At 38.1% G+C, this 24,305-nt stretch overlaps 1 protein-coding gene across 5 annotated transcripts in view; it reads left to right on the top strand.

Moving 5' to 3' along the window:
• Positions 1 to 24,305, top strand: part of sema6e (sema domain, transmembrane domain (TM), and cytoplasmic domain, (semaphorin) 6E) — a 360,931-nt gene that overhangs the window by 325,862 nt on the left and 10,764 nt on the right. For 4 of the 5 annotated variants that reach the window (XM_051922749.1, XM_051922746.1, XM_051922747.1 and 1 more), the window contains 3 exons: positions 9,148 to 9,206; positions 14,419 to 14,469; positions 18,844 to 18,993. In XM_051922749.1, coding sequence (XP_051778709.1) covers positions 9,148 to 9,206; positions 14,419 to 14,469; positions 18,844 to 18,993 — 260 coding nt within the window. The remainder of the gene's footprint in view (positions 1 to 9,147; positions 9,207 to 14,418; positions 14,470 to 18,843; positions 18,994 to 24,305) is intronic. The other variant, XM_051922750.1, reaches the window with a different exon arrangement.

Genomic DNA, 24,305 nt, shown 5'->3' with positions numbered 1-24,305 from the left:
ACACAAACACTTGCCAGCTAACCCACTCACTTTACTCCAATTCAGTTGAAAAAACTGTCACCCTTTAAATAGCCATTCTCTGCATGTCAGCGTCAACGTTTTGTAGCAAATTATAACTCAAGTAAAACTTTACAGGAATGTGAACTTCCAAGAATTAATCTCCTGCAGCCCAGATGCAACAGCACTAATCACTATGCCCTCACATTGTGGTATAGGACTGGAATGAACACTGAAGCAGGTCATGGGAAAATCCAGGCTCTACCAAGGATGCCAGAATTTCATAACTTAAAAAGTGTGACATTTGGGGTTAAAGATGAGTGAGCCTGTAAACTCTGCTAGGAGAACAAAATTTAAATCTCATGACCCAGGAGCTGTAAGGCCACACGCTAGCCATGGGTCTACTCATAAATGCATCAAGACTCCAGATATTAGCAGAATGAAAGTACCAGAAAAGCAATAATTTTCATAGCCACTGTTGCTATTTCTTCATGCTGGTAATTTATTCTGTCTATAAAACTCTGTGTTTTTTGGATAGAGAGGCTTGATGCTTTTATTGCTGAGTTGTCTCTTTCTTGCATTTACTCTGATGAATATTTCAAATACCTATGAATAAATTGGAAGTCTGGTTAAATGCCATTTTGTTTATGTGTTGTCTGCTTTTACCTTGTGTATGTTGATATACTTTGTTAGCATTCATAGAGCCTGGCTTCATAACAAAACCCTAAGTAAATGAATGAGAATATATTGAACTCTTACTCAGGGCTTCAAACTAAAGAGAAAAAAACGCCTTTAGTCAATAGCGGAGTCATTAGATCCATTTACAAAATGATTCAAAACACAGTCAGGTCTAATGAAAATGCAAGAGACGCAGACATGTCAGGCTAGTGAACAACCTTGCCTTATGATTCACATTACTCTAATCCAAATGAGTACATTTTCATTATAAGCATGTGTTTATTCACAAGGAAGCCCTACAGTTTCCGAAAGGTTTAGGAGGAGAATGAGAGGGGCAGGCAAAAGAGAAAGAGAAATGGCTTTTATTGTGAATACAGTGTTTAAGAGCAGGATGTTTACAGCACAGTTATGTTTTTTTATATAGATGTAATGCATGCTTGCCTATGTAGGGTGTTAAATAGGGGCTGACTGTTAAATACTGTACAAGAGCAGACTGTAATTTGAACACACATCTTATTACATTTTCCTCTGGCCTTCAGGTTATTTATGTTTAAATTATGCATATACAGTAAGTAGTGTTTTCCTAACAATAATATTATGATTTCTTCAGACTGTTAGAATTCCAATAGTCTGGGGACAGGTGGCATTTGAGAGCATTCTGACTAGCTGTATTACAGTCTGGCATGGAAACTGCCACACCTCCGACCACAGAGCCATTCAGAGGATTGTGCGGACCACTGAGCGCATCATCAGCAGACCTCTACCAAGCCTCCAGGACATTTATACCTCCTGCTCCCTACGTAAGGCCACCAGCATCGTGGCCGACCCCTATCATCCCTCCTACAAACTGTTTACCCCCTTCCATCTGGAAGAAGATTCTGTAGCATCAGGAGCAGGTCTGCTAGACTCTGCAATAGCTTTTTCCTCCAAGCATTCCGGCTCCTGAACACCATGCTGCCCCCTTCCGCACTGGACAGTCTTCTCCACAAATTGTTCTGCCCTATTTAATCCCCCCTGCTGCATTTTTATACCTACAATGTGTATGCCTACAATGTTATGTTTGCATGCCAACAGTCTTGTCCATATGTACATCCTTACTCTCTCAACTCAATGCATACTTACACAATTGTTCATATTTGCCCAGTGTAATTGCACTAAAGAATTGCACATACTGTATAATGCATGTTTACACTACTTACCTGCCGTTTTGCACTGTGTCTTATAGTCCTTAGTCTATAGTCTGCATTTGTTACTGCCTCCCTGATGTGCCTACCCATAGTCCTTTTTGCTAGATATATTTTTATATCTAGGTATAGGTATTTGTATATTTAGTATACAGTGGTGTGAAAAACTATTTGCCCCCTTCCTGATTTCTTATTCTTTTGCATGTTTGTCACACAAAATGTTTCTGATCATCAAACACATTTAACCATTAGTCAAATATAACACAAGTAAACACAAAATGCAGTTTTTAAATGATGGTTTTTATTATTTAGGGAGAAAAAAAATCCAAACCTACATGGCCCTGTGTGAAAAAGTAATTGCCCCCTTGTTAAAAAATAACCTAACTGTGGTGTATCACACCTGAGTTCAATTTCCGTAGCCACCCCCAGGCCTGATTACTGCCACACCTGTTTCAATCAAGAAATCACTTAAATAGGAGCTGCCTGACACAGAGAAGTAGACCAAAAGCACCTCAAAAGCTAGACATCATGCCAAGATCCAAAGAAATTCAGGAACAAATGAGAACAGAAGTAATTGAGATCTATCAGTCTGGTAAAGGTTATAAAGCCATTTCTAAAGCTTTGGGACTCCAGCGAACCACAGTGAGAGCCATTATCCACAAATGGCAAAAACATGGAACAGTGGTGAACCTTCCCAGGAGTGGCCGGCCGACCAAAATTACCCCAAGAGCGCAGAGACGACTCATCCGAGAGGTCACAAAAGACCCCAGGACAACGTCTAAAGAACTGCAGGCCTCACTTGCCTCAATTAAGGTCAGTGTTCACGACTCCACCATAAGAAAGAGACTGGGCAAAAACGGCCTGCATGGCAGATTTCCAAGACGCAAACCACTGTTAAGCAAAAAGAACATTAGGGCTCGTCTCATTTTGCTAAGAAACATCTCAATGATTGCCAAGACTTTTGGGAAAATACCTTGTGGACTAATGAGTCAAAAGTTGAACTTTTTGGAAGGCAAATGTCCCGTTACATCTGGCGTAAAAGGAACACAGCATTTCAGAAAAAGAACATCATACCAACAGTAAAATATGGTGGTAGTAGTGTGATGGTCTGGGGTTGTTTTGCTGCTTTAGGACCTGGAAGGCTTGCTGTGATAGATGGAACCATGAATTCTACTGTCTACCAAAAAATCCTGAAGGAGAATGTCCGGCCATCTGTTCGTCAACTCAAGCTGAAGCGATCTTGGGTGCTGCAACAGGACAATGACCCAAAACACACCAGCAAATCCACCTCTGAATGGCTGAAGAAAAACAAAATGAAGACTTTGGAGTGGCCTAGTCAAAGTCCTGACCTGAATCCAATTGAGATGCTATGGCATGACCTTAAAAAGGCGGTTCATGCTAGAAAACCCTCAAATAAAGCTGAATTACAACAATTTTGCAAAGATGAGTGGGCCAAAATTCCTCCAGAGCGCTGTCAAAGACTCATTGCAAGTTATCGCAAACGCTTGATTGCAGTTATTGCTGCTAAGGGTGGCCCAACCAGTTATTAGGTTCAGGGGGCAATTACTTTTTCACACAGGGCCATGTAGGTTTGGATTTTTTTTTCTCCCTAAATAATAAAAACCACCATTTACAAACTGCATTTTGTGTTTACTTGTGTTATATTTGACTAATGGGTAAATGTGTTTGATGATCAGAAACATTTTGTGTGACAAACATGCAAAAGAATAAGAAATCAGGAAGGGGGCAAATAGTTTTTCACACCACTGTAGATGTGCAGTTATATGTATAGATATTATATTATTTTTTCACTCCTCCTGTTCATCCTCTTGTGATCTGTCTGAAGTGCTGTCTGATTGTGCTGTTGTCCTGTTGTGTTGTACGTTGCACCTTTGGTCCTGGAGGACATTATTTCGTCTTACTTTGTGCTTTAATGTATATGGTTGATATGACAATAAAGCTCTACTTGACTTGACTTGATGTTGGCCCAGTGCTGCTCCTTCACAGATCTATCATCCTGGGGTTAAAGTCTACATCTGATTGTTCTCTGCATGGCATTTTCGATCTTGTCTTTGTATTTGTGTGAATTTTCCTCATGCATCATGATAGACATAGTGTTACGTTAATTGGTGATTCTTAGCTGGCTTATGTGTAGGCCCTGTTTGGATACACAATGGGAGGTCTGGAACTTGAAAGTACCCCTTATGTAAAGGACCTAGGAGCCATAGTGGATTTATCACTATCTAAGTCAAGACAGTGTACAGAATCGATCAAGACGGCTAATAGGATGTTAGGTTATAAATCATGATGTGCGGAGTACAAGCCAAGGAAGGTTACACTTTACAACACACTAGTGAGGCCTCACCTGGAGTGCTGAGTGCAGTTTAGGTCTCCATATTACAAATAAGACATAGCACTAGAGAAGATCCAGAACAGAGTGACTAGGCTGATAATATGATTAAAGTGTATGAGTTATGAAGAAAGATTAAAGGAGTTGAACCTTTTCAGTTTTAGCAAACTGAGATTTTAGCAAATGGATGACTGATGTTTTTCAAATTGTGAAAACAATTAGTACAGTGGACCCCAGCTTCTACTTTAAAATGATTTCAGCAAGAACATGGGGACACAGCTGGAAACTTGGTAAGGGTAAATTTCTCACAAGTGCTAACAAACGTTTCTTCGTACACATGGAATAAATTATCAAGTAGTGTGGTGGAGAGTAGGACTTTAGTGACCTTCAAAACTCGACTTGATGAAAATAGGTGGATAGGATTGGCGTGGGCTGAATGGCCCATTCTTGTCAAAGTTTTTCTAATGCTCTATGCTTGACTGGTGCCCAGTGTTACCAGGATAGGTTCCAGCCCACCATGACCCAGAATAGGGGTAAGTAAGTTTGAGAATCTTATATGTTAATAATGTAAAATGAAGCCAGGAATCCAGTTATTTTTGATTGATTGTGACAGAAGAGTAGTGAAAGCGTTTTCAGTAAACAATGTGGAGGTTAGAAAGAGGCCTCAGCTGGCTGATCTGCTCTTTTACATTATGCTGTCTTGAGAGAATTCTGCCTGGGCATCTAGATAAGCTCCAAATGCATTTCACCAGTGTTTCTTTAAAGTACTGTATATATCCTTGAGCTCACAAGGAAGGCAACACAAATTAAGTTACAAATGTAAAAATACATTTACAGAAATTGCTGATTAATAAATAATAAAGGCACTCATTTCAAGAACGCAAGGAACTGCCAGTGAGCTCTCCTAAGATGAACTGAACTCTCTGCTGCTGACTGGATGTGAATAAGCAGAAATATTATGGAGATGTCAAGCTCGGTTCAAATGTCTGCCATGTGCATTTTGTAGAATGAAGTTCATTTTGTAGAATTGCATATCCATTACAGAGTATTGATAAAATACAAATACAACATTGTACAATAGTGCATATAAAAGATGTGCTATTGTAGAGTGCACTGTATTAAACAAAATAACAGTGATTTTTATTAAACCAGTGGCAACACTTGTGTTAAAAACAAACAGAACAGCTTTCAGGTTAATGCCGCATGAAAGATACACAGAAGATGGTGCACACATATACAGTTGTGCTTGAAAGTTTGTGAACCCTTTAGAATTTTCTATATTTCTGCATAAATATGACCTAAACAATCATCAGATTTTCACTCAAGTCCTAAAAGTAGATAAAGAGAAACCAGTTAAACAAATGAGACAAAAATATTATACTTGCTCATTTATTTATTGAGGAAAATGATCGAATATTACATATTTGTGAGTGGCAAAAGTATGTGAACCTCTAGGATTAGCAGTTAGTTTGAAGGTGAAGTTTGAGTCCGGTGTTTTCAATCAATGGGATGACAATCAGGTGTGAGTGGGCAAACTGTGCTATTTAAAGAACAAGGATCTATCAAAGTCTGCTCTTCACAACACATGTTTGTGGAAGTGTATCATGGCACGAACAAAGGAGATTTCTGAGGACCTCAGAAAAAGAGTTGTTGATGCTGATCAGGCTGGAAAAGGTTACAAAACCATCTCTAAAGAGTTTGGACTCCACCAATCCACAGTCAGACAGACTATGTACAAATGGATTAAATTCAAGACCATTGTTACCCTCCCCAGGAGTGGTCAACCAACAAAGATCACTCCAAGAGGAAGGCGTGTAATAGTCGGCGAGATCACAAAGGACCCCAGGGTAACTTCTAAGCAACTGAAGGCCTCTCTCACATTGGCTAATGTTCATGTTCATGAGTCCACCATCAGGAGAACGCTGAACAACAATGGTGTGCATGGCAGGGTTGCAAAGAGAAAGCCACTGCTCTCCAAAAAAAACATTGCTGCTCGTCTGCAGTTTGCTAAAGATCACGTGGACAAACCAGAAGGCTATTGGAAGAATGTTTGAATCTAATTGCTTAAAAAATGATTTATTGATGTATATTGGAATGTTTTGAAATAAAAAAAGAAGCTTAGGAAGAATATTCATCTTAACGTTAATTCTTCCAGCTAGAGTGAGATGAAGGGTTGACCATCTATGCAAGTCTTGCTTAATTTTTTCCATACAGACGGCAAAATTTTGTTGATAAAGAGCTTTATGTTTACTTGTGATGTTTACCCCAGGTATTTAAACTGATCTGCGATGATAAAAGGGAAGGTGTCCAATCTAATATTGTGTGCTTGAGAATTCACTTTAAAGAGCACACTTTTATTCAAATTAATTCTGAGACCAGAGATCTTTTGAAATTCTGTAAGAGCTGTTAAGACTGCAGGCACAGAATTTTGTGGGTCTGATATATACAGTACCATATCATCTGCATATAGAGAAATTTTCTGTTCCAGTCCTTCTCTGATAGTCCCATTTATCTGATCAGCATTTCGACAGTGAACCGCCAGTGGTTCAATGTCGATTGCAAATAGCAGTGATGACAAGGGGCATCCTTGTCTGGTACCACATTCTAGTTTAAAGTAGTCTGAACAAATGTTGTTAATACAAACTGAAGCTTCTGGATTGGTGTACAGTAGTTTGATCCATGCACAAATGTTCGGGCCAAACCCAAATTTCTCTAATGTAGTGAAAAGGTATTGGGCATATTTTTTTTTGAATAGTTGAAGGAATTAAGTAAAGCATTCATAATTCGATGCAGACGTAGTAAGTTCAATATGAGCATACATAAATTATAAAATGGAGGTCACTTGTCGAATGTAATTTCAATTTAGCTAACTCTGCACTACTCCAGCTAAATGAGCATTACAGCATTTTGGCGAAGAAAGAAACTATCAAACTAATGTCAATGGAATCACCTGTATATATACTGTAGGAATGTTGTATTTTTTGAGTTTAAACCTGTTATTTTTCAGTTAAAGACCTCTGCAGCATTTTTACAGAAAATGAAATCAAAGTAGCAATGTTCATAGCACACTTGCTATTCTTTTACTTTTTTTAAACAAAAGTGAAATACATAGCGCCAATATATTTGTTAGGCTGAGTGAGAGATGAGAGGTTAGTAAGTAGAAAAGAATGTTTATGAGCCCCTTAAACACACACAGTAAGAGGTCAGATGGTTAGTGCTGAAAAGTGACATGACATGTTGAATATATTGAGGGACATTATGCCTTGATTATATAATGCACTAATGATGCCGTACCTACACAGGTACCTAGAGCTGTATAGGCTAAAAAATATATCGTTATTTGGAACACATGCATTTCATGTGTGTTCCGTGTCTACAAAGATCTATGTAAGTGTAGGATGACAGGAAATGCAGGAATGTTGAACACATACCTAAAAGACAAACTTTTTCCATGTTTCAGTACTAACGACAAAAATTTTGACATGAAGTGTCAGTTTCACTAAAGGTATGTGTTCCAGATAACGATATATTTTATCAGCCTATACAGCTCTAGGTACCTCACTCCCTGATAAACAAGGCTTGAGCTGGGAGATGTTTCTGCACTTTCTGTGGCAGTGGGAGGATGGGATAGCAGGCTGCTTGCTGCTTGGGATTATCGACACATTTGCAAGACAAAAGACGCTGATGGAGAGGTGCGAACGGATTTAAGGAGGGCCGGGTTTACAAGTTTTTTCGTAAGCTTTGGTAATTCTAATGTTAAACGTAATGTTACTTACATTAAGTATGTAGTAAAGTTCTAGAATCCAAGGTTTCTAATTGCATACATTGAGACTTATTGATGCGGTGCGGTGGATACCACAGGTAAAGATGAGGAATTAAACACAGACAAACTAGTTTTCTTCTGTTGAAAATAATAAAAACTAAAAACACTAATCAGTGTCTCCAAAGTCAAAAAATGTCTCACCATGCTGAATTAAAAAATTTCATGAAACTCCTTGCTCACTTTCTTGTCAATAGTCTCACTGCACAACAGAATTGTGACAATCTCTTGTTATCAACATCTGACCATAGTTATTTTATTTCCTTTAGTTAGTTTTTATTGTTTGGTAGCGAGAAGAAGCCATGAGACACTCCCTGTTTACATCCCATCATTTGTCGGACTGCCAAGTGCAGTTTGATTACACGGAAGGTAAGAATGCCACCTTCATTCACTTATTTTTTCCCCTGCACTCTTGACATTTAGGAAATATTTGCTAAGATCCAAAGTACACATAACTCACAAAATGCAAAACTGACTCCTACCTGGGGGTTCTTTAAAGCAATTCGGAGTAGGCAGGAATTGTGAATGTTAACCGATGATGAAAGAGTGGGACTAAAGTGGCATAAACAGGCACCACACGTTTCTGTGAGTCAGTAGGAGTTAGATGTGATTTTCTTCCAGCTCTCAAAAAAGAAGAACACCAGTTTAAATATTTTGTCATTGTGTCTCATTTTTGTTTTTTTAGTTTTTTTTTTTTTTTTCTTGTTGCTCACATTATGTAGGAAACACCTACACTGGAGTGAAAATTGTAAAGAAAATTACATCCTTGATAAACAGACCAAAATAACAGCAGATCAAACTGAAGAGCTACAGCAGAGCTGGCGCACAATGGCGGGGCTGTTCAGGAAGCTCAAGATCAGACATCTGTGCTTAATTAGGGAAGACCATCGGGGTGATGAGTCTCGACTGAACTGTCACTTGATGTGTTATCTCTAAATGCACCTCTCAAGCATCTTTCAGTGTTACCAACAAACAACAGACCATAATAAATAAGCAAAGCATAGGCTGATGTATTTGAGATTTTAGGTTTGAGGATGCTTGTGTTTATGGTATTTTTATAAGAAAAAAAAAAGTTGTATAAAAACATGCCTTGTCCTTTCTTTCTTTCTGTCTTTCAGAGGCAGCTTTGAACAAGATATTGAAAATGGATATTCCCAAAGTCCTGATAGCTGTCACGGTATGAAGGAATGAGGCCCCGATCAGAATGCTTTTTATTTCTCTGTTCAAATGTGCCATTTAAAAAATTTTTGCTAAGCTTTATCCTGCTAGTATGTTGGCTTTTTCCCTTCAGTTATGCTGCATAATATTGCTCACACTTAACCTTTGCCAATAATCTGTAACCTTTTTATTTTATTAGTCTACTGAGGACATTTTTTTTTATTGGACTTGTGTTTATCTTGATTGAAGTGATCAAGATGCAACATATTTTATAATTCCTTTCATTTTTATACAAAAATGAGCCAAAAGTGAAATTCTGTCCAGATCTGAATAGTTTAACCTTATTAGTGTTAGACATGCTTCTCTCCTGCTGCGGTGGGCTCATTCATCTAAGTAGAAAGACATGGCCCATCTAAAATCATCTTCTTTTGTGTGACAGAAAGCAAATTTTCCATTTTCTCCAGGAATATCTTCACCTTGCTCATTAAATACTTCAGAGTTCAGAGCATGTTCTTTATTGGAAGCCATTCTCAAAAGTAGATGCTGTAGCTTCAGTGCCAAGTTTCATGAGTAGAAGAAAATTACTTCTGAGGCTGGAAGAGATGAATTAGGAGGGGGATAATGAACATGGAAACAAATGATGGCAGACAAAGACTAAGAGTGATCATAGAGAAGAAAGCGATAATGAAATTGGCAATTCAACAACATGTAACACACAGTGGGAAGCACTTGAATATCTTCTGTTCACACAATTAAATACGTCAAACTGGAGGTTTTAGCAGATTGTTACGCGAAAAAGGATCTCCACTTTACTGTGAAAAATAGATAGATTTAACAAATTAAATTATCTATTTACTGAGCCTGCTTGGCCCAATTTTGGTTTCATGAGAACCATTCTTAGCAGGAAACAACAATTATTAGGGTTCCAGCTGACTCCAAAGCACAATTTTCACACACATCCATACCATACCAGTTTAGAAAGGCCAGTTACTGTAACCTGCACATCTCTGGGATGTTGGAGGACACCAGAGTAGATGGACAAGAGGAGAACATGTAAACTCCACACTGACTCTGACCAGGCCAGAATTTGAACCCAGTCTCTTGCTCAGCACTGTGTCATCAAGCCACTCAAGTCATTAATTTAATCAGTCTAAATTTCATTGGAGTCTTTCTTTGTGCTGTTTTGACAGGATTTCATATCATGTAGTACTGAAAGGACCACCTCTTTCAATGCATCCTAGAAAATGTTATTCTGTGACATTTCAAAAGGGGAAACAAGAAAATCCCATTTACAATATGTATTGTCCCATTCTCAGAAATGTCAGATATGAGTGACGTACTGTATGCCAGTGCTGGGCAGCTTGGGGACTCAGGGCTGAAAGTGGATGCATGTTTCTGTTGAATCCTGCCTCTTAAAAATTAATAAATGTATTCATGTGATTAATCTCTGAGCCTAATCAAAACCTAGTTTTGGAATTTCTAAATTTACAGTTACAGAGCTCTCTTGTGAAGAGACTGAATTTCACCAAAGCGTGTTTCAGTTTGCAGGATTGCATTTTTCCTCAGTTTATGGCTGACCTCTCATTCCAAGGAAAAAAATAAAATATGTCTGATGTTAAAATTACATATACTGTATATAAAGGGCAGGGCACTCTAAAATGGCAGCATAAAATTGAAAAGACTAACAAAGTGAAAAAACATTCAATAACTGATAAGTACTTCATATAAAAGACCGTGTTGTACTTCCATACATTTTGGGTACAAAAGAAAGTTAAAAGCTAGTATGGTGGCTCCACGGGTCCTGCTGTTGTTTCATAGCCTATTGGACCCTGACTTGAATCCCAATGTGGCTGCTGTCTGTGTGGAGTTTTTATTTCTTCCCGAGTCCATATGGGTTTTTTTGTGCAGGTTCTCATGTTTCCTCCAACATCACAGAGGCGTGTAGATTAGGTTGCAGTATGGCTTCATGTGTGATTGTGCCGTATGGAGGACTAGCATCTTGTACAGGGTCCCTTTTCGTCTTTCCCCTAATTCAGCTGAGATAAGCACTGGCGCCCCTTTACACTGAATTGGGCTAACTGGAAAATGTAGCAAAATAGACAGACATATAGATGTAAAAGGCATTATTTAGCATACAGAGATGAATGTGAAAGGCAGTATAAAGCACAGATAATAAAAAGCACAGTATACCATCATTAAAAATACTAATTACAAAGACAGATAGTGAATTTCATTATAATAGACTGACAGATAACAAATGGCACTATTTAGTAAAACTAGTGTTGCCTGTATGGGACTTCTGTCATTTCAAAACGCCAAATAACCAAACAAACCAAAAAGGTTTAGAGGGTTGTTAATATATGGAAACACAAAGTGTGAAGTGAAAGGTTAAAACAAATGGCCAATATTCCATATGACTAGCCTCTGGGGTGCCTCCTGCAATTACCCACAACACACTCCAAGCAAACACTTCTTCACAGCCCCTGAGACCTCTTTCACCACCTCTGCCCCTTCTTCCTCTTGCCACCTGACCTCTTTCCAACACTCTCCCAACTGACTCCAAGCACAGAGGCTCTCCAATCAGAATGGCACTTTAAACCCCAGCCTGTTAATATGTCTGTGTTCACTTCTAGGTCACAGGTTAGTGTTCATTTAGACCAGGGATGCCAGGCTAGAGTGGCAACCCCAGACACAATATTGACCTTAAACAGCCAGAGCAATATGGCAGTGTTCTGTTTACATCTCTCTCATAGATAGTCATTTTACAAGAGATAAAGATGAAAGGCGGTATAAAACACAGATAATGAAAGACACTTTATTACAGATATATAACAGAAGGCATTATAACAGACATTAAAGGCACTTTTTACTACTTGTAATTTCAGCTGTATATTGTCATGTGTACAGCGTATGCTGAAATTTTAACTTGCATGTTTTAACGCCTTGTCACAGTACAGAACTTTTCCAGTCTCAGATTTCATTAACACAATCTTAGTCCAAAGCAGTCACAGCGTACTCCCATGGCTGCAAGTTGCGTAGTTTGACATACTCGGCGACTTAGTCCAACCAGTCTGCGACTCACCCTTATGTCATAGAGGTGGGCTCTGTGCATAGGAGAGTTGAGAACCAATGAGCACTAACCACAAAAAACAATTCAAATAATACAGCCATAAGGACTAAAGAACACAGAAGTTTTGGGCCGCAAAAACAGAGCGAGCCTTCTCTGTCTGATGTGTCATGCTTTACATCCCACGAGAGAATGGAAAAAGAGAAAAAAGCTGAGATTGTAGCTCGACACAGTGTACCTCTAAAGGTAGGCAGTGTGGTGTAGTGGTTAAATGTTTGGAGGCTGTGGGTTCAAATCATCCTACTGACATTGTGTTACCTGTTTGTGCTTAAATTATAAAAAAGAAATGTAACCAATTGTATCTCAAATGTTGAAAGTCACTTTGGATAAAGGCATCCGCCAAATAAGTAAATAATAACAATAAAGCCTTCAAACTGCACCAGCTCCATCAGGCAGCACATTATTGGCTATCAGAAAAAAGAAGCGAGCTAACCATACTTTGTAAATGTGAAGCTGTGCTGGAATGTCCTTCCGGGGGCTTCATGCGATTTATCAAGCCCTGTGACTCCTAGGTGGGTATTTGGACGTTGCAAGTATCGTGATCAGTAACATAGTCCTCATGTTTGACATCAACCTTAGGTAGATGGACACTAAAGGAACTATATAATTGATACATGGAAAAAGCACAAAATAACATAGATAGTTAGGAGTCTTGATAAGCAGACAGTTTATGTAAGGGCGTGGATAAATTAAATAAGACAATGGTAGCAATGTAAATTAGTAGCTGCCAGATCTTTTAGGAATGAAATCCCCTTTCCCTAATGTATTATTGCACCATATAACAAATAATTGTAAAAAGATGTACATTATCCTGATTCTCGAATGAGGAGAATGTTATTTATTGTTATTTATTTATGCTTTCTCCATATGTCCCCTTTGATCCTAGAAGATTTTTGCAGACTACAAAGATTTTTTTTTCTAGGAGTTTATATTTGTTCTTTGTTGTATAATTGTGTGAATTAAAAGAATTCACATTTGTGATTTTACAGGCAACGTAGAACTTGTTTCATTGTTCCAGTGGCCTGATTATAAAGCAATTAAGATCTAATAAATTTCAAAGCAGAAGAATACTTTGCATTGTAAAAAGCTAAGTATAAAGAGTGAACATGTGAGTCATATATTCTATTCTAAAGTTATTTTTCTGCATCAACACAAAGAAGGGCAAATTGTTTTTCTGAACACCCTGAATGTTTTAATGACCTCAAGAATGCAGTTTTCTTTATCCATCGTAGAACTGCCATAGTCAGATGCCTGGCACCCAGAAGATTCCTAGAGAGAATGCAAATTATGTATAACTGTTGTGTGTTCAGTGGGAATGCCAGAATTAATATCTTTATACATAACAAGAGTAAAATGTTTGAAGGAGTAGAAATATCTTTTGTTTCAAGTTCCATTGGTAAAACATTACCTCCCAGAAGCAGATGTCCCGGGTGAGCCACAGTGTCGTGCCAGCTGTGTGAGACGCCTGGACTTGGAGTTGGCGAGAGCAGCTCCTCGTCCATTGAGGCTTAGTGGAGATGTTTTCAGTTGTTTTTTTTATTTATTTGCAATAGAAATCATTTACAATTGATTTGGATACTTTAGTTTAGGCCTGCCTAATTGTGTTTCACGTGTTCGTTATATACTGTCATTGTTCCTCTGTCTTTGGTTGCATTAAATATAACTATTTGGGGTAAATATGCATTTCTCTGTTATTTTCCATGTGAATGCACAGTTACCTGTGCCATTACTTCAGTAACAGAGAATGCAGCAATAAAGGTAAATTGCAATCAGACAAGTAAGTGCAAAATAATTACTGTGTAATTAGGAAGGAATAAACTAATGCACACGCAAATAGTAACAAGAAGTTTGAATTTAAAAAGTATATATATCTACATGCACATTCTGAGTCCACTTTAATGTTGAGGATGATGGGAAGAAGACTTCAGCTGGCCATCTTGCCTCATCCTCTAAATCAAGGACTGCTAAAAACAAATGAAAGACAGGCTGGCATGAATGAGTGGTGCTTTGTCTACCTTCTGAAAGTTTATAAAAAGATCCAAACATTTATTCAGATGACTCTTTTGGCATTCATTTTTTGGTAATGCTTTCTCTTTGTTTGTAGACATCTTGGCTACTCCCCGAAATCAAAACCCCCTTGGTGATCCATCCTATGGTTAGTTTCCTTTATGACTTTTCTTTTGTTTCTTTCAAGTGTTTTTATTTGTTCTTATTAATTTTTTTTATTTTTAATTTTTACTGCCGGGACTGGGGTCCAGCTCTTAATGTTTAGAGAGCTGGGAAGGTTGAATAACAAACTTCTCCTGCAGGGTGCACCATGTTTTAATGATGATATTTTATTGCAGGACTCCAGCTTTTCTCATTTTTCTCACTGCTGCTTGTTGTGTGGTTTATTGTTAGTTAATTTCTTGGGTCACTGAGGATTACATCTCATTACAGTGTGTCTCCTGATAATCGCTTGAAAACCAACTGCAATTCATTCCCTGTTAGGCTTCCGCAGCACCCTGCTGCATTTTAGAGTGGTTTGTACAGAGGAGACATTTCAATGGCAAGCGGATGGAAATTATGCAACAAGGTGACTTACCTGTCTGCACACAAATCAAGGAGACACTTGGCAGCTCAACAAATACACCATTCATTGAGCTCCTCACTTAAACTTCTGCAGACACATCCTCTGAGCTCCAACTGAGCCTTTGCAGTACCTGCTCAAGCAGTTTTCCCACTTTTGTAGCACATGCCACTCATACTGCCAGTTTACTTCTAAACTTGCACCTCCAGTCATGATCACAGCAGCTGATTTATGATGTCAGGATGTTTTCATAACACGGATAAGTAATGAATATGTACAATAATAATACAATAATATATTTGCAATGGTGATATTGAAAGTGGTTTTGGATAATAGAGTGTACTTAATAAATGATGATAATCAAAATTTTCTTGTTAGTTTTAGATAACTATTAACCTGTGTTAGCAGTCCACTTTGACAGCCAGTTTTTAAAAAGGAAACCTTGCAATCCCTCTGATCCCCTGGACTGTGTTATAAGGTGATTTACTGTATATTTAAAAATCACAGCATTATTTAAGTATAGAGACAAAGGGAAGTAGGATGCACAGGCTGGATGGCAGTGTGGCCCAGGAATATTTAAACCACTGGGTTGTTGATTCAATAGCCGCCTTTGACCTCGTTCATTTACACAGTATAATATATTGTCAAAGAAACTAAAAAAAAGTGTTTGGCCCTTGTTTCTTTTCTTTTGTAAGGTGTAAGTGTGATAACCATAGTTGTGGACTACCGACAAGCACAGCAGTAGTTCCCCTGTTGTTAGAGGCAGTACTTACACTTCTCTTCTGGTTCTCCTCCTTTCCTTCTTCACATCCCTGGGGAGTGAGAGCCTGCTTCCGTTTAGGCTGCCAGGGTGACATCATCTGTCTGGTAGCCCCCTTTTATCAATGAACCTATGGGTGGAGGCATTACTAGAGGGAAAACAGGCATATACAGCAATATTCTGAGTAGGGGCTCTGTCTTTTTTACGTCCACTTGAATTTCTTCCCAGAAAAATGGGACAATGGTCACACCTATAACAATATGTTCAAATAAAAGCATGAACTAACAGTGATGTTTCATAAACTATTACAACTAAAAAGTGTGTTGTGTATATGTAATGTTACTCATCCCCCCATTTTTGCATTGGGTCTCCCAAGTCCCCTCAGGAGAAATTTGGCTTTTTACAGAAGCTCTTAAAATAAATAAATAAGGACATTTAAAAATACATATATTTATATATATATATATATATATATATATATATATATATATATATATATATATATATATATATTTATATATATATATATTTATATATATATTTATATATTTATTTTTATATCTAACTATTATAAAAAAATCTTGGGTCGAGACATGATCATCTCGGACAGACACTTTGAAGTCCTGCGAGACTACTTGCACATCACGCCCTACTTACAAACAATTTCTCGGAGACACTTTAACGTCCCACGAGACAAGGAAGTGAGACAAAAGGACAACTGCTGTACAGGCTTTTAAATGATTGACGAACAGCGCGACATGCAGAACACACAGCTTGGTAGCAGCAGCTGATCCGTCCGCATCTCCTTAGCGTGCGTTCAGCCCCCCCTTCACAACGTGATATAGACATATATATATATATTTAATTATTTATTTATATATATATATATATATATATATATATATATATATATATAATATGTATTTTTCTGCGGTGGGCTAGCACCCTGCCTGGGGTTTTCCTGCCTTGCACCCTTGCACACTAGCTTTAGTGTGGTGAGCATACAGGCAAAAAAAAAAATGTCTGCCATTCCATCATCCAGGTGGATGCTACACATTGGTCGTGGTTGAAGTGACTCCCCACTGTCTATGTAAAGCGTTATGAGTCAGTCAGAAAAGCACTAAATAAATGTAATTTATTATTATAATTATTTAATTTGTTTCGAGTATTTTACTGATAACGACAATCTTATTAAAACTAAAGAAATCCCTTTTAAGGGAACCCACAGAGTGACAGCCCTGGGCTTTAGAAGTCTTAATTACAGCCCTCCATAGATTTATCACATTCTCCGCCACATGACATCCAAAAGACGTGTTCCATAAAAAATGTTGTCCCTTAGCCAGCTCTGTGGAAGAAGAAGCACAAAGGGCACATTTGATATGTCACTACAGAGTTTCCTATTCATCATGCAAAATGAAAAATATTTGTGACAGGGGGTGGAAGAGTCAAGTTTCTTGTACACGTTTTCTAATATCAGGCCCGATTTGAAAGATAACAGAAAACTCCTCTAGGACTAGCAAGAATCTCTCTGGGACCATGTGGCTGTCTAGAGCTCTCCACTGAATTCTTCTTTTTTTCTCATGACTGCCGAATGCATCAATAGCTACCGCTTTATTTTTTTAATTAATGAATAATAAATTCTGCTATGTTGTTGTCACCAAGTGAGCCAAGCCGTGTCTCCTCTGGCACACAATTTTTAATTTGCTCAACACAGATGCTGCTTTGACAGGCTGTCTTGTTGTGAGAAAATGGTGTCAGCTGGTGACAGACGTCTGTCTTTTGATTACAATTTGAAAGGTCCATGCTTTGATTTACTTCATGCTTGGCTGGTAGAACACAAAGCAGGAATGTGAAAAATCTTGTTAAGCTGAATTTTAAGTGAAAAGGACAAAGGTGTAAAAACACATCTCTTTAGAACTGCCCAAGATCTTGCAGTTCTTACATATGATTTTCATTTTTGTTCAGTGCTAGAATGTAAGAAAGGTAAAATTGTCAACTCAGGAAAGGAAAGTTCAACAGAAAGCACAACATTTCACATACTGAAACCTTTTCATTTATACTAGTGGAAAGCAAAGAGACGCCAATTGTCCCATCCACTCACTCAGCTAGAATGCCATCCCATATATTATAAGGCCTCCACCAAATTACTCATTCTTTATCACAATTGGCAGCTTTAGGTTAAATGAGAAGTTCACCCATTTGATTGATATATACAGTATATACTGTATATATAATAGCATATGTGTTTATACAGCATATGTGTTTATATATATATATATATATGTTTTATACATATACTGTATATGTGTATATATGTATATATATATAATATAATATATATAAAATACACAAGTATAATCTCTTCCTCCTTCTGTCCTCCAGATGAGTGTTGCCCGCTTCCTCCCGACTCTGACTCCATTAATGACTGAGTGGGCTCTCTTTTAACTCTGACCCGGAAACTGCTTCCGGTGTCACACATATGTTGTCCTGAACACTTCCGGATCATGCAGAAGCCATGGCAGTCCTCTTCTAGCAGCGCCCTCTGGCAGTATCCAAAGACCTTGACAGGGCTACATTTCCAGACTCCAATTCCCATGTCATTTTGTGGGTGTCTTAATCAGGTTCAGCCCAGAAGAATACTGCCATCTGTCGTTTGGGGGAATGTACTGCTCCCGGGATGCCTGTTGGCCCGGTCCATCCACTATGGCCTCTGGTCCAGGCAAAAATCCCTCCTTTATCCCCGCCAGCATGCCTAACATTTAACAAAAACCTCCCATCTTTTTAATCATGTCTGCCTTTGTGTTTCACAGTGTCATCTTTGGAAAAAAAACATGATATGTTTCTTCTCAGACAAACCACGAAAAGTTATCATGTCTAATCATTCTGCCTTTTCTCGTTCATACGGAAATAAAGAATAGCAGTATTTTTAACAGCCATTTTCTGTTTTTCACTGTTTTTCTGTTTTTTTTTTTTTGGATTATACCAACATTCATATTCATTATGAAAAAATAAAATAGTTTATGTAATTGCTACTAAGGTGGAAATGACCGTGCAATTATTGCCACACAACACAGCAAAAGAAAAACCTTGAGAAAAGATGAGTTCCTGTTTCAATGTGCTTGTGAGATTTTGGTCTGTTATGTTTGCTTATCTACATGGAAATGTTTGACTGATACCCTTTGTTGCCCTGGTAATCACAGGAAAGACCACACCCACAAGCTCCAGTGCCATCAATCAGGGATATCCAAAGGTCCCGGGTCGGGCCGAGCCAGATAATGGCCAAGACAGCCTCTCTCCCTTTGGTCAGGGCGGGTCACTTGATTCAATGGCAGTGGATGTGGAGATAAAGGGTAAGGGGGGCAACGTTGTGATGTCTGTTGGTGACATTTTCAGTAGTACCAACTGGGCTGAGCTGAGCTGCACTCTGGGGCTGAATGCATGGGAGGGTTGGGGAAATGTCTGCTCTAAACAGCTCTGCTAGCTTTCTCTTCTGTACTAATTCACTTTAGCCAAAGTCTGCTTTAAATTTCCACTTGCTTTCCCACAAAAGTAGAATGTGTCTCTACTGGTTTAAGCCTTGTCCCCTTATCTGTCTGCAAGAAAACATCAGTGAAATAAAAAGACAGGTCAGACAAGAAAGAACTGAGGTGAATGTGAGCTAGTGTTGTAGCAGATCCTGCAGGTGTCACCTTAAGTCCAAGAAATCCCCAGGACTTTTGAACGTTTAACCCTTTATTAGTTGCAGTATGACAGAGATAGTTGTGTCTTTCCGGTCATTATCTCAAGTTTTACAGATGGCAAGTGACATAAGAAAGTGGTAGGGTAGTTAAGGCAAGCTGGCGGATTATTATAGTGTGACAGTGAAATCAGACTTAACGTTCTAGAAGTCCAAAATAAAACAGATGGCTTTTCTCTTTCATTTGATGTACACTCACAGGGTGCCAGTACTGCAGATGTTAAGATTTCTCATGCAGCAGCCTCCGCAGTCATTGAGGCTAATTTTATTGCCTGATTAAAACCACCTTCACTCATTTGAAGGAATCATCAAATTGGCCAAGCTCCTGTGAACAGGCCCCATGGCTCCTAGCTAATTTACCACAAGAGCTGGTCGAGCTCGCCATAATAAAACTAGTAGGTCACCTGAACTCATTAAAAAAGATGAACTTATTAGGCAGTGTGCACACCCTATTGATGTTTCAGAAAATACTCATTAGAGAAAGATTTTAGTGAGGGTAGGGGGGCAGAAATTTTGAGAAGGCAGGAGGCACCATGGTAGAGATAGCTAAGCTTATAAATAAAACATGCAGATTAGATTGTTAATCACACAATATCATCTTAGGAGCTAGAGGGGGTTTGTGTCAATGCACTTCTGCTAAACGAAATAAGATGAAAACTAAAAAGTATGGAATTCAATTTGCCCTTACCTTTTAATAAATGACTATGGATTAAAAATACATTATTTCCATGAGTCTTTGTGTTAAGATGTTTTTTCATGCCCTTTTGCTTTTTTGTCATTAGTTTTTTTTTAATATGCAGACATTGTGGCATAGTGGCAAACATAATTATTTTCAATTGCTTTCACATGAGATAAAATTATTTAACATTTTTTGTGTTTATTAAATATATCTAAAAAATAATTGGTTGGACCCCATTTTGCCCTCAGAATAGCCAAAATCTGTCAGGAACTGCACTTAGCAAGTTTTCAAAATGAGGAATCAGTATCGTGGCTCTTCTTGACTCTAGTGTGCCCATTGGGTATTGCAAATTAGGTGGCACTTCTTTGAATAGTTTGCCCATCTTATTAGACAGATGCTTGTTTGTCTGGAGATCACTGCATCAAGACTCATTCACTTTTGTATTTCTAGAATATTCCAGGACTTTCATAGCTATTTAAATTGCAAGTCTTTCAGATTTTCCCTATTAATTACACACATGATCCATTGGTACCTGATACCTGCTCAACAGTAACACGAATTGTTTGCATAAATAGTCTTTTAAAGGTAGGTCAGAAGGGCTATTGTACTTAAAAAGTGACTACTTGGTATACTGTATTTCTTGTTCTTGAATTCTTCATTTTGCAAACTGTTATATTTTGAATATTAATACTAGGAAGAAGGTTAACATTTAAAATGTCTTAACTAGCCTCCTTAAGGATTCTAGTCAGTAAAGGCAAGAAAATTCAAATCCTGTGAAATGTAATATCAGAAAGAAAATGATATTGCCGGAAATGAAACTAAAGCTAGTTGTTCACACAATATTAAAATGTTTTCCCCTTTCATTAATGGAGGTCTGAATCTGCCCCTGATAGTTCCAGTTAGAGGGACCTACCAATCTTAGAGGCACATTGTATTGGCCTTCCCTGTAGTTGGGAATTAATGTGGTCAGTGGAAAAAGTCTAAGCCTGACAGCATGATGAAGGTCATTACCTGTTAGAAGGCTTCATTTAACAGAGCATGACACTATACATGTTGAAAAAGACAAAATATATTTAATCACCCTGAACAATGGCATTCATTCTTCTTTTACTTTAGGATCCTTCATTGTTCGGTCAATTTTCATTACCTATAGATGTCAATAAAATAGCTTTTGAGGATTTGTTGAACCCAGGACATTTCATTTCACAATTATGTCCTCAAATTGCCTTTGTTGTGAATCATCTTACCATAAACCAATCTTGTGATAAAGAAAGACCTACATCTTTTAAGATTTTTCTCTGACTTTCTCTTAGCTGCTTTAGTGCTTTACAGAGCGGCAGTGAGAGAGGCAATGTTGTGTCCTCATTTATTTAGTTCAATTTCACTTAAGAGCCCAGCATTCTAAAGAATAATTACAAATATAGTATGAAAAACAGTGCAGCATAGTCAGAAAAGCCAAATATATATATATATATATATATATATATATATATATATATATATATATATATATATATATACATAAAATATATAATATATATAAAATATATAATATATATATATTTGCAGCTGGAGATCCACAAAGGGAGAAAAAATTAATCACGTATCATAAAGTCGTTTTTATTCATCAACAGGACACACATTCAACTGGGACAATGTAAAAGTAAAATTTAAGGCCAGTACTAAAAGTGCCAGAGAGTTGGCCGAGTCTTGGCTATCAAATGAAAACGCCATCAACAGACACTTGGACATAAATCCAGCATATGCTAACTTAAGAAGAACATGTACATAATAAATAAACTATACAAACCCCCCCCCCCCCCCGATCATATTGACTTAGTCACCTCCCCCACCCCACCCCCACTTAATGTGTTGCTATATATTGCCTTTGATTCTTGTAAGTCTAAGCAGTATCCTCTGATGAAGACCCCTGGCAGGGGTTGAAAGCTCAGGAATAAAAACTACTTTATGATACGTGATTCATTTTTTCTCCCTTTGTGGATCTCCAGCTGCAAATATGCAAACCGTATCACAGACCTTCTCTTCCAAATATATATATATATATATATATATATATATATATATATATATATATATATATATATATATATATATATACTAGCTTGAAATGCAGAATTGGCGGTGCTCGCCCCCCTTGTCTATCAGTGGCTAAGCGAGTTTCTCTCTCATTTGTTTTTCACTTTGGCGATGGAGTCTGTAATAAAGCACAAAGAAGGCAGAAAAAGGTTTGGAGAACTGCCCCCTATATTGCACAGCATACAAATCAAAATTACTCAAGCATTCAAAAAATGGCTCCAGAGCAACATCTGGTTCCGTGTCCAAAACAGGAACAACTAAAGAAAGAAGGAGTTGGTGGGATGGGGTCCAATAATTGAAGCCGGACGTGACCTCGGTATGTGGTGCAGTCATGCAAGGGAAGCATGAAGTACTTTATGTTGGTTTCCCTCCGGGGGATCTGTAGGAGAAGGAGAGAAAAGGTTAGTGCACTTTGAAAAAGCCTGCTTTTGTTTTCCGCCCTCAGTTAAGCCCTTAGCCTGCCTCCCAAGCACACCTGTGTGACAGAGTTGCTTTCTTTCAGCTTCATGCTGTAGCCTCGTGCTTCTTCTTTTGACTTGTTAACTTGGGTCCTCCTTGCCAGCTCTTTGAACTTCATGCTATAGCCTCACACTTCCAGGCCGGACAGACAGACACACACACTTCCACACGTAGACATTTATATACATACTAGCTGTGTAAACCTGTGCTGTAAAAAGCCCGGGGTCAGAGAAACTATTGAAATCATCACAAAAAATGTGAAATATAGAGATGTGAGGTAATTGAAAGGAACTACTCTGGGCATCTCTCTCCTAGGAGGATTCATTTTGCCGACATGCTCGCCTCGCTTGTGCATTAGCGGCGGGAGGAAAAGTAAAAGGGATATCGTTTTGATGATGTTAGCAGCTAAGCGACTTTGTCTTTCTTCAGTGGTTTCGTTTTGCTGATGTGCTGGCCTTGCTTGTGTTATTAGCAGCTAAGCAAGTTTTCTGTTTCCTCGGAGGTGGAGCTCTTAACCTGATTCCACCTCTCACTTGTGGCCCGGACAGACATGCACACTTCCACACGTGGACGTTTCTAAGATACTCCATATCATTGATTTTCAAAAAGGAAACAAAATGCAATTGACAGCATTAAAGAGAGACGTCTTTTCAGACGAGAGTCTGGCTGTGACTGATCAGAAAATAGCTTCCAGCACAAAGAGGCGGGTCCAGATGGATAGACACCAGAAGTGACGTTGGAGGTCAAAAAGCCATCAATCTTCCAGTCTGCAGAGGGAGGGAAAGAGAAAGCATTATCACAGCTCCTGGAGGGGCAGAGAATTACTATCAGAGATTTCATACAGCACGACAATATGGTGCTTCTAAGTTTAAATTTCATCTGTGCTAGGCTCACATCATTCTAATAAGTATCATTCTCTTAGAAGACTGCAATATTTTTCCTTAGATGCAACATGTCTGAAATCAGAGCTATCATATGTGAATGTACATCAAATTCAGAGCAGCAAAATGCTATCATAGACACGAAGGACAAAAAAAGAGACTCAATAATGGCAAAAACCCAATTACCCCAACTAAGCAGCAATACCAAACAACCTCAGTAACAACTCTAACAAGATTATGCTACGTTAAAATAGATTTAAATGCTGAGACTGATGAGGCTTCTGTAATATTGATTAATGAAACAATCCAAAGTTAAAAGCACTTCCTCCTACACTAGTTTTATTTATCTTCTAAATATAATGTAGGCCTGCATCGTGATTGTGATGTAGGTCATGGAATATAGGCACTGATATATTCTGTAAGGTAAAGTGGGACTAAACCATTTATGACTTGAGAAGTACATTTTAATATGGCTGTAGACTTCCTTGGCAGCTGCTATAGTGATTTAAGAATTGAAGTTATATGGGTATATTTTGTGATCTACTTTTGATCCTTGCTGCTGTGTTTTAAATTAACTGTACAGTAGCAAGTGAATTATTCTAACATACTGACCATAAAACATTACAATAGTCAAATGCTTCTTAAGACAAATGAGCTTTTTAAGGTCCTGTAACCGAAGAGTTTTCTTTTAGAGAAAGTTCCAGAAGGAAATCTTCATTTCTCCCTTAGATGCTATGTCTTCAGTTCATTGAGAAAAAGTTTGATTACATTACTATGCTGAACTGGAAACTGCATTGTTATTGCCGCCAG

This window comes from Erpetoichthys calabaricus, chromosome 2 (genome assembly GCF_900747795.2).
Source record: "Erpetoichthys calabaricus chromosome 2, fErpCal1.3, whole genome shotgun sequence".
Taxonomy (NCBI): Eukaryota; Metazoa; Chordata; class Cladistia; order Polypteriformes; family Polypteridae; genus Erpetoichthys; species Erpetoichthys calabaricus.
The sequence above is the reverse complement of the archived record's forward strand: the minus strand, read 5'-3'. Positions and strand labels throughout refer to the sequence as shown.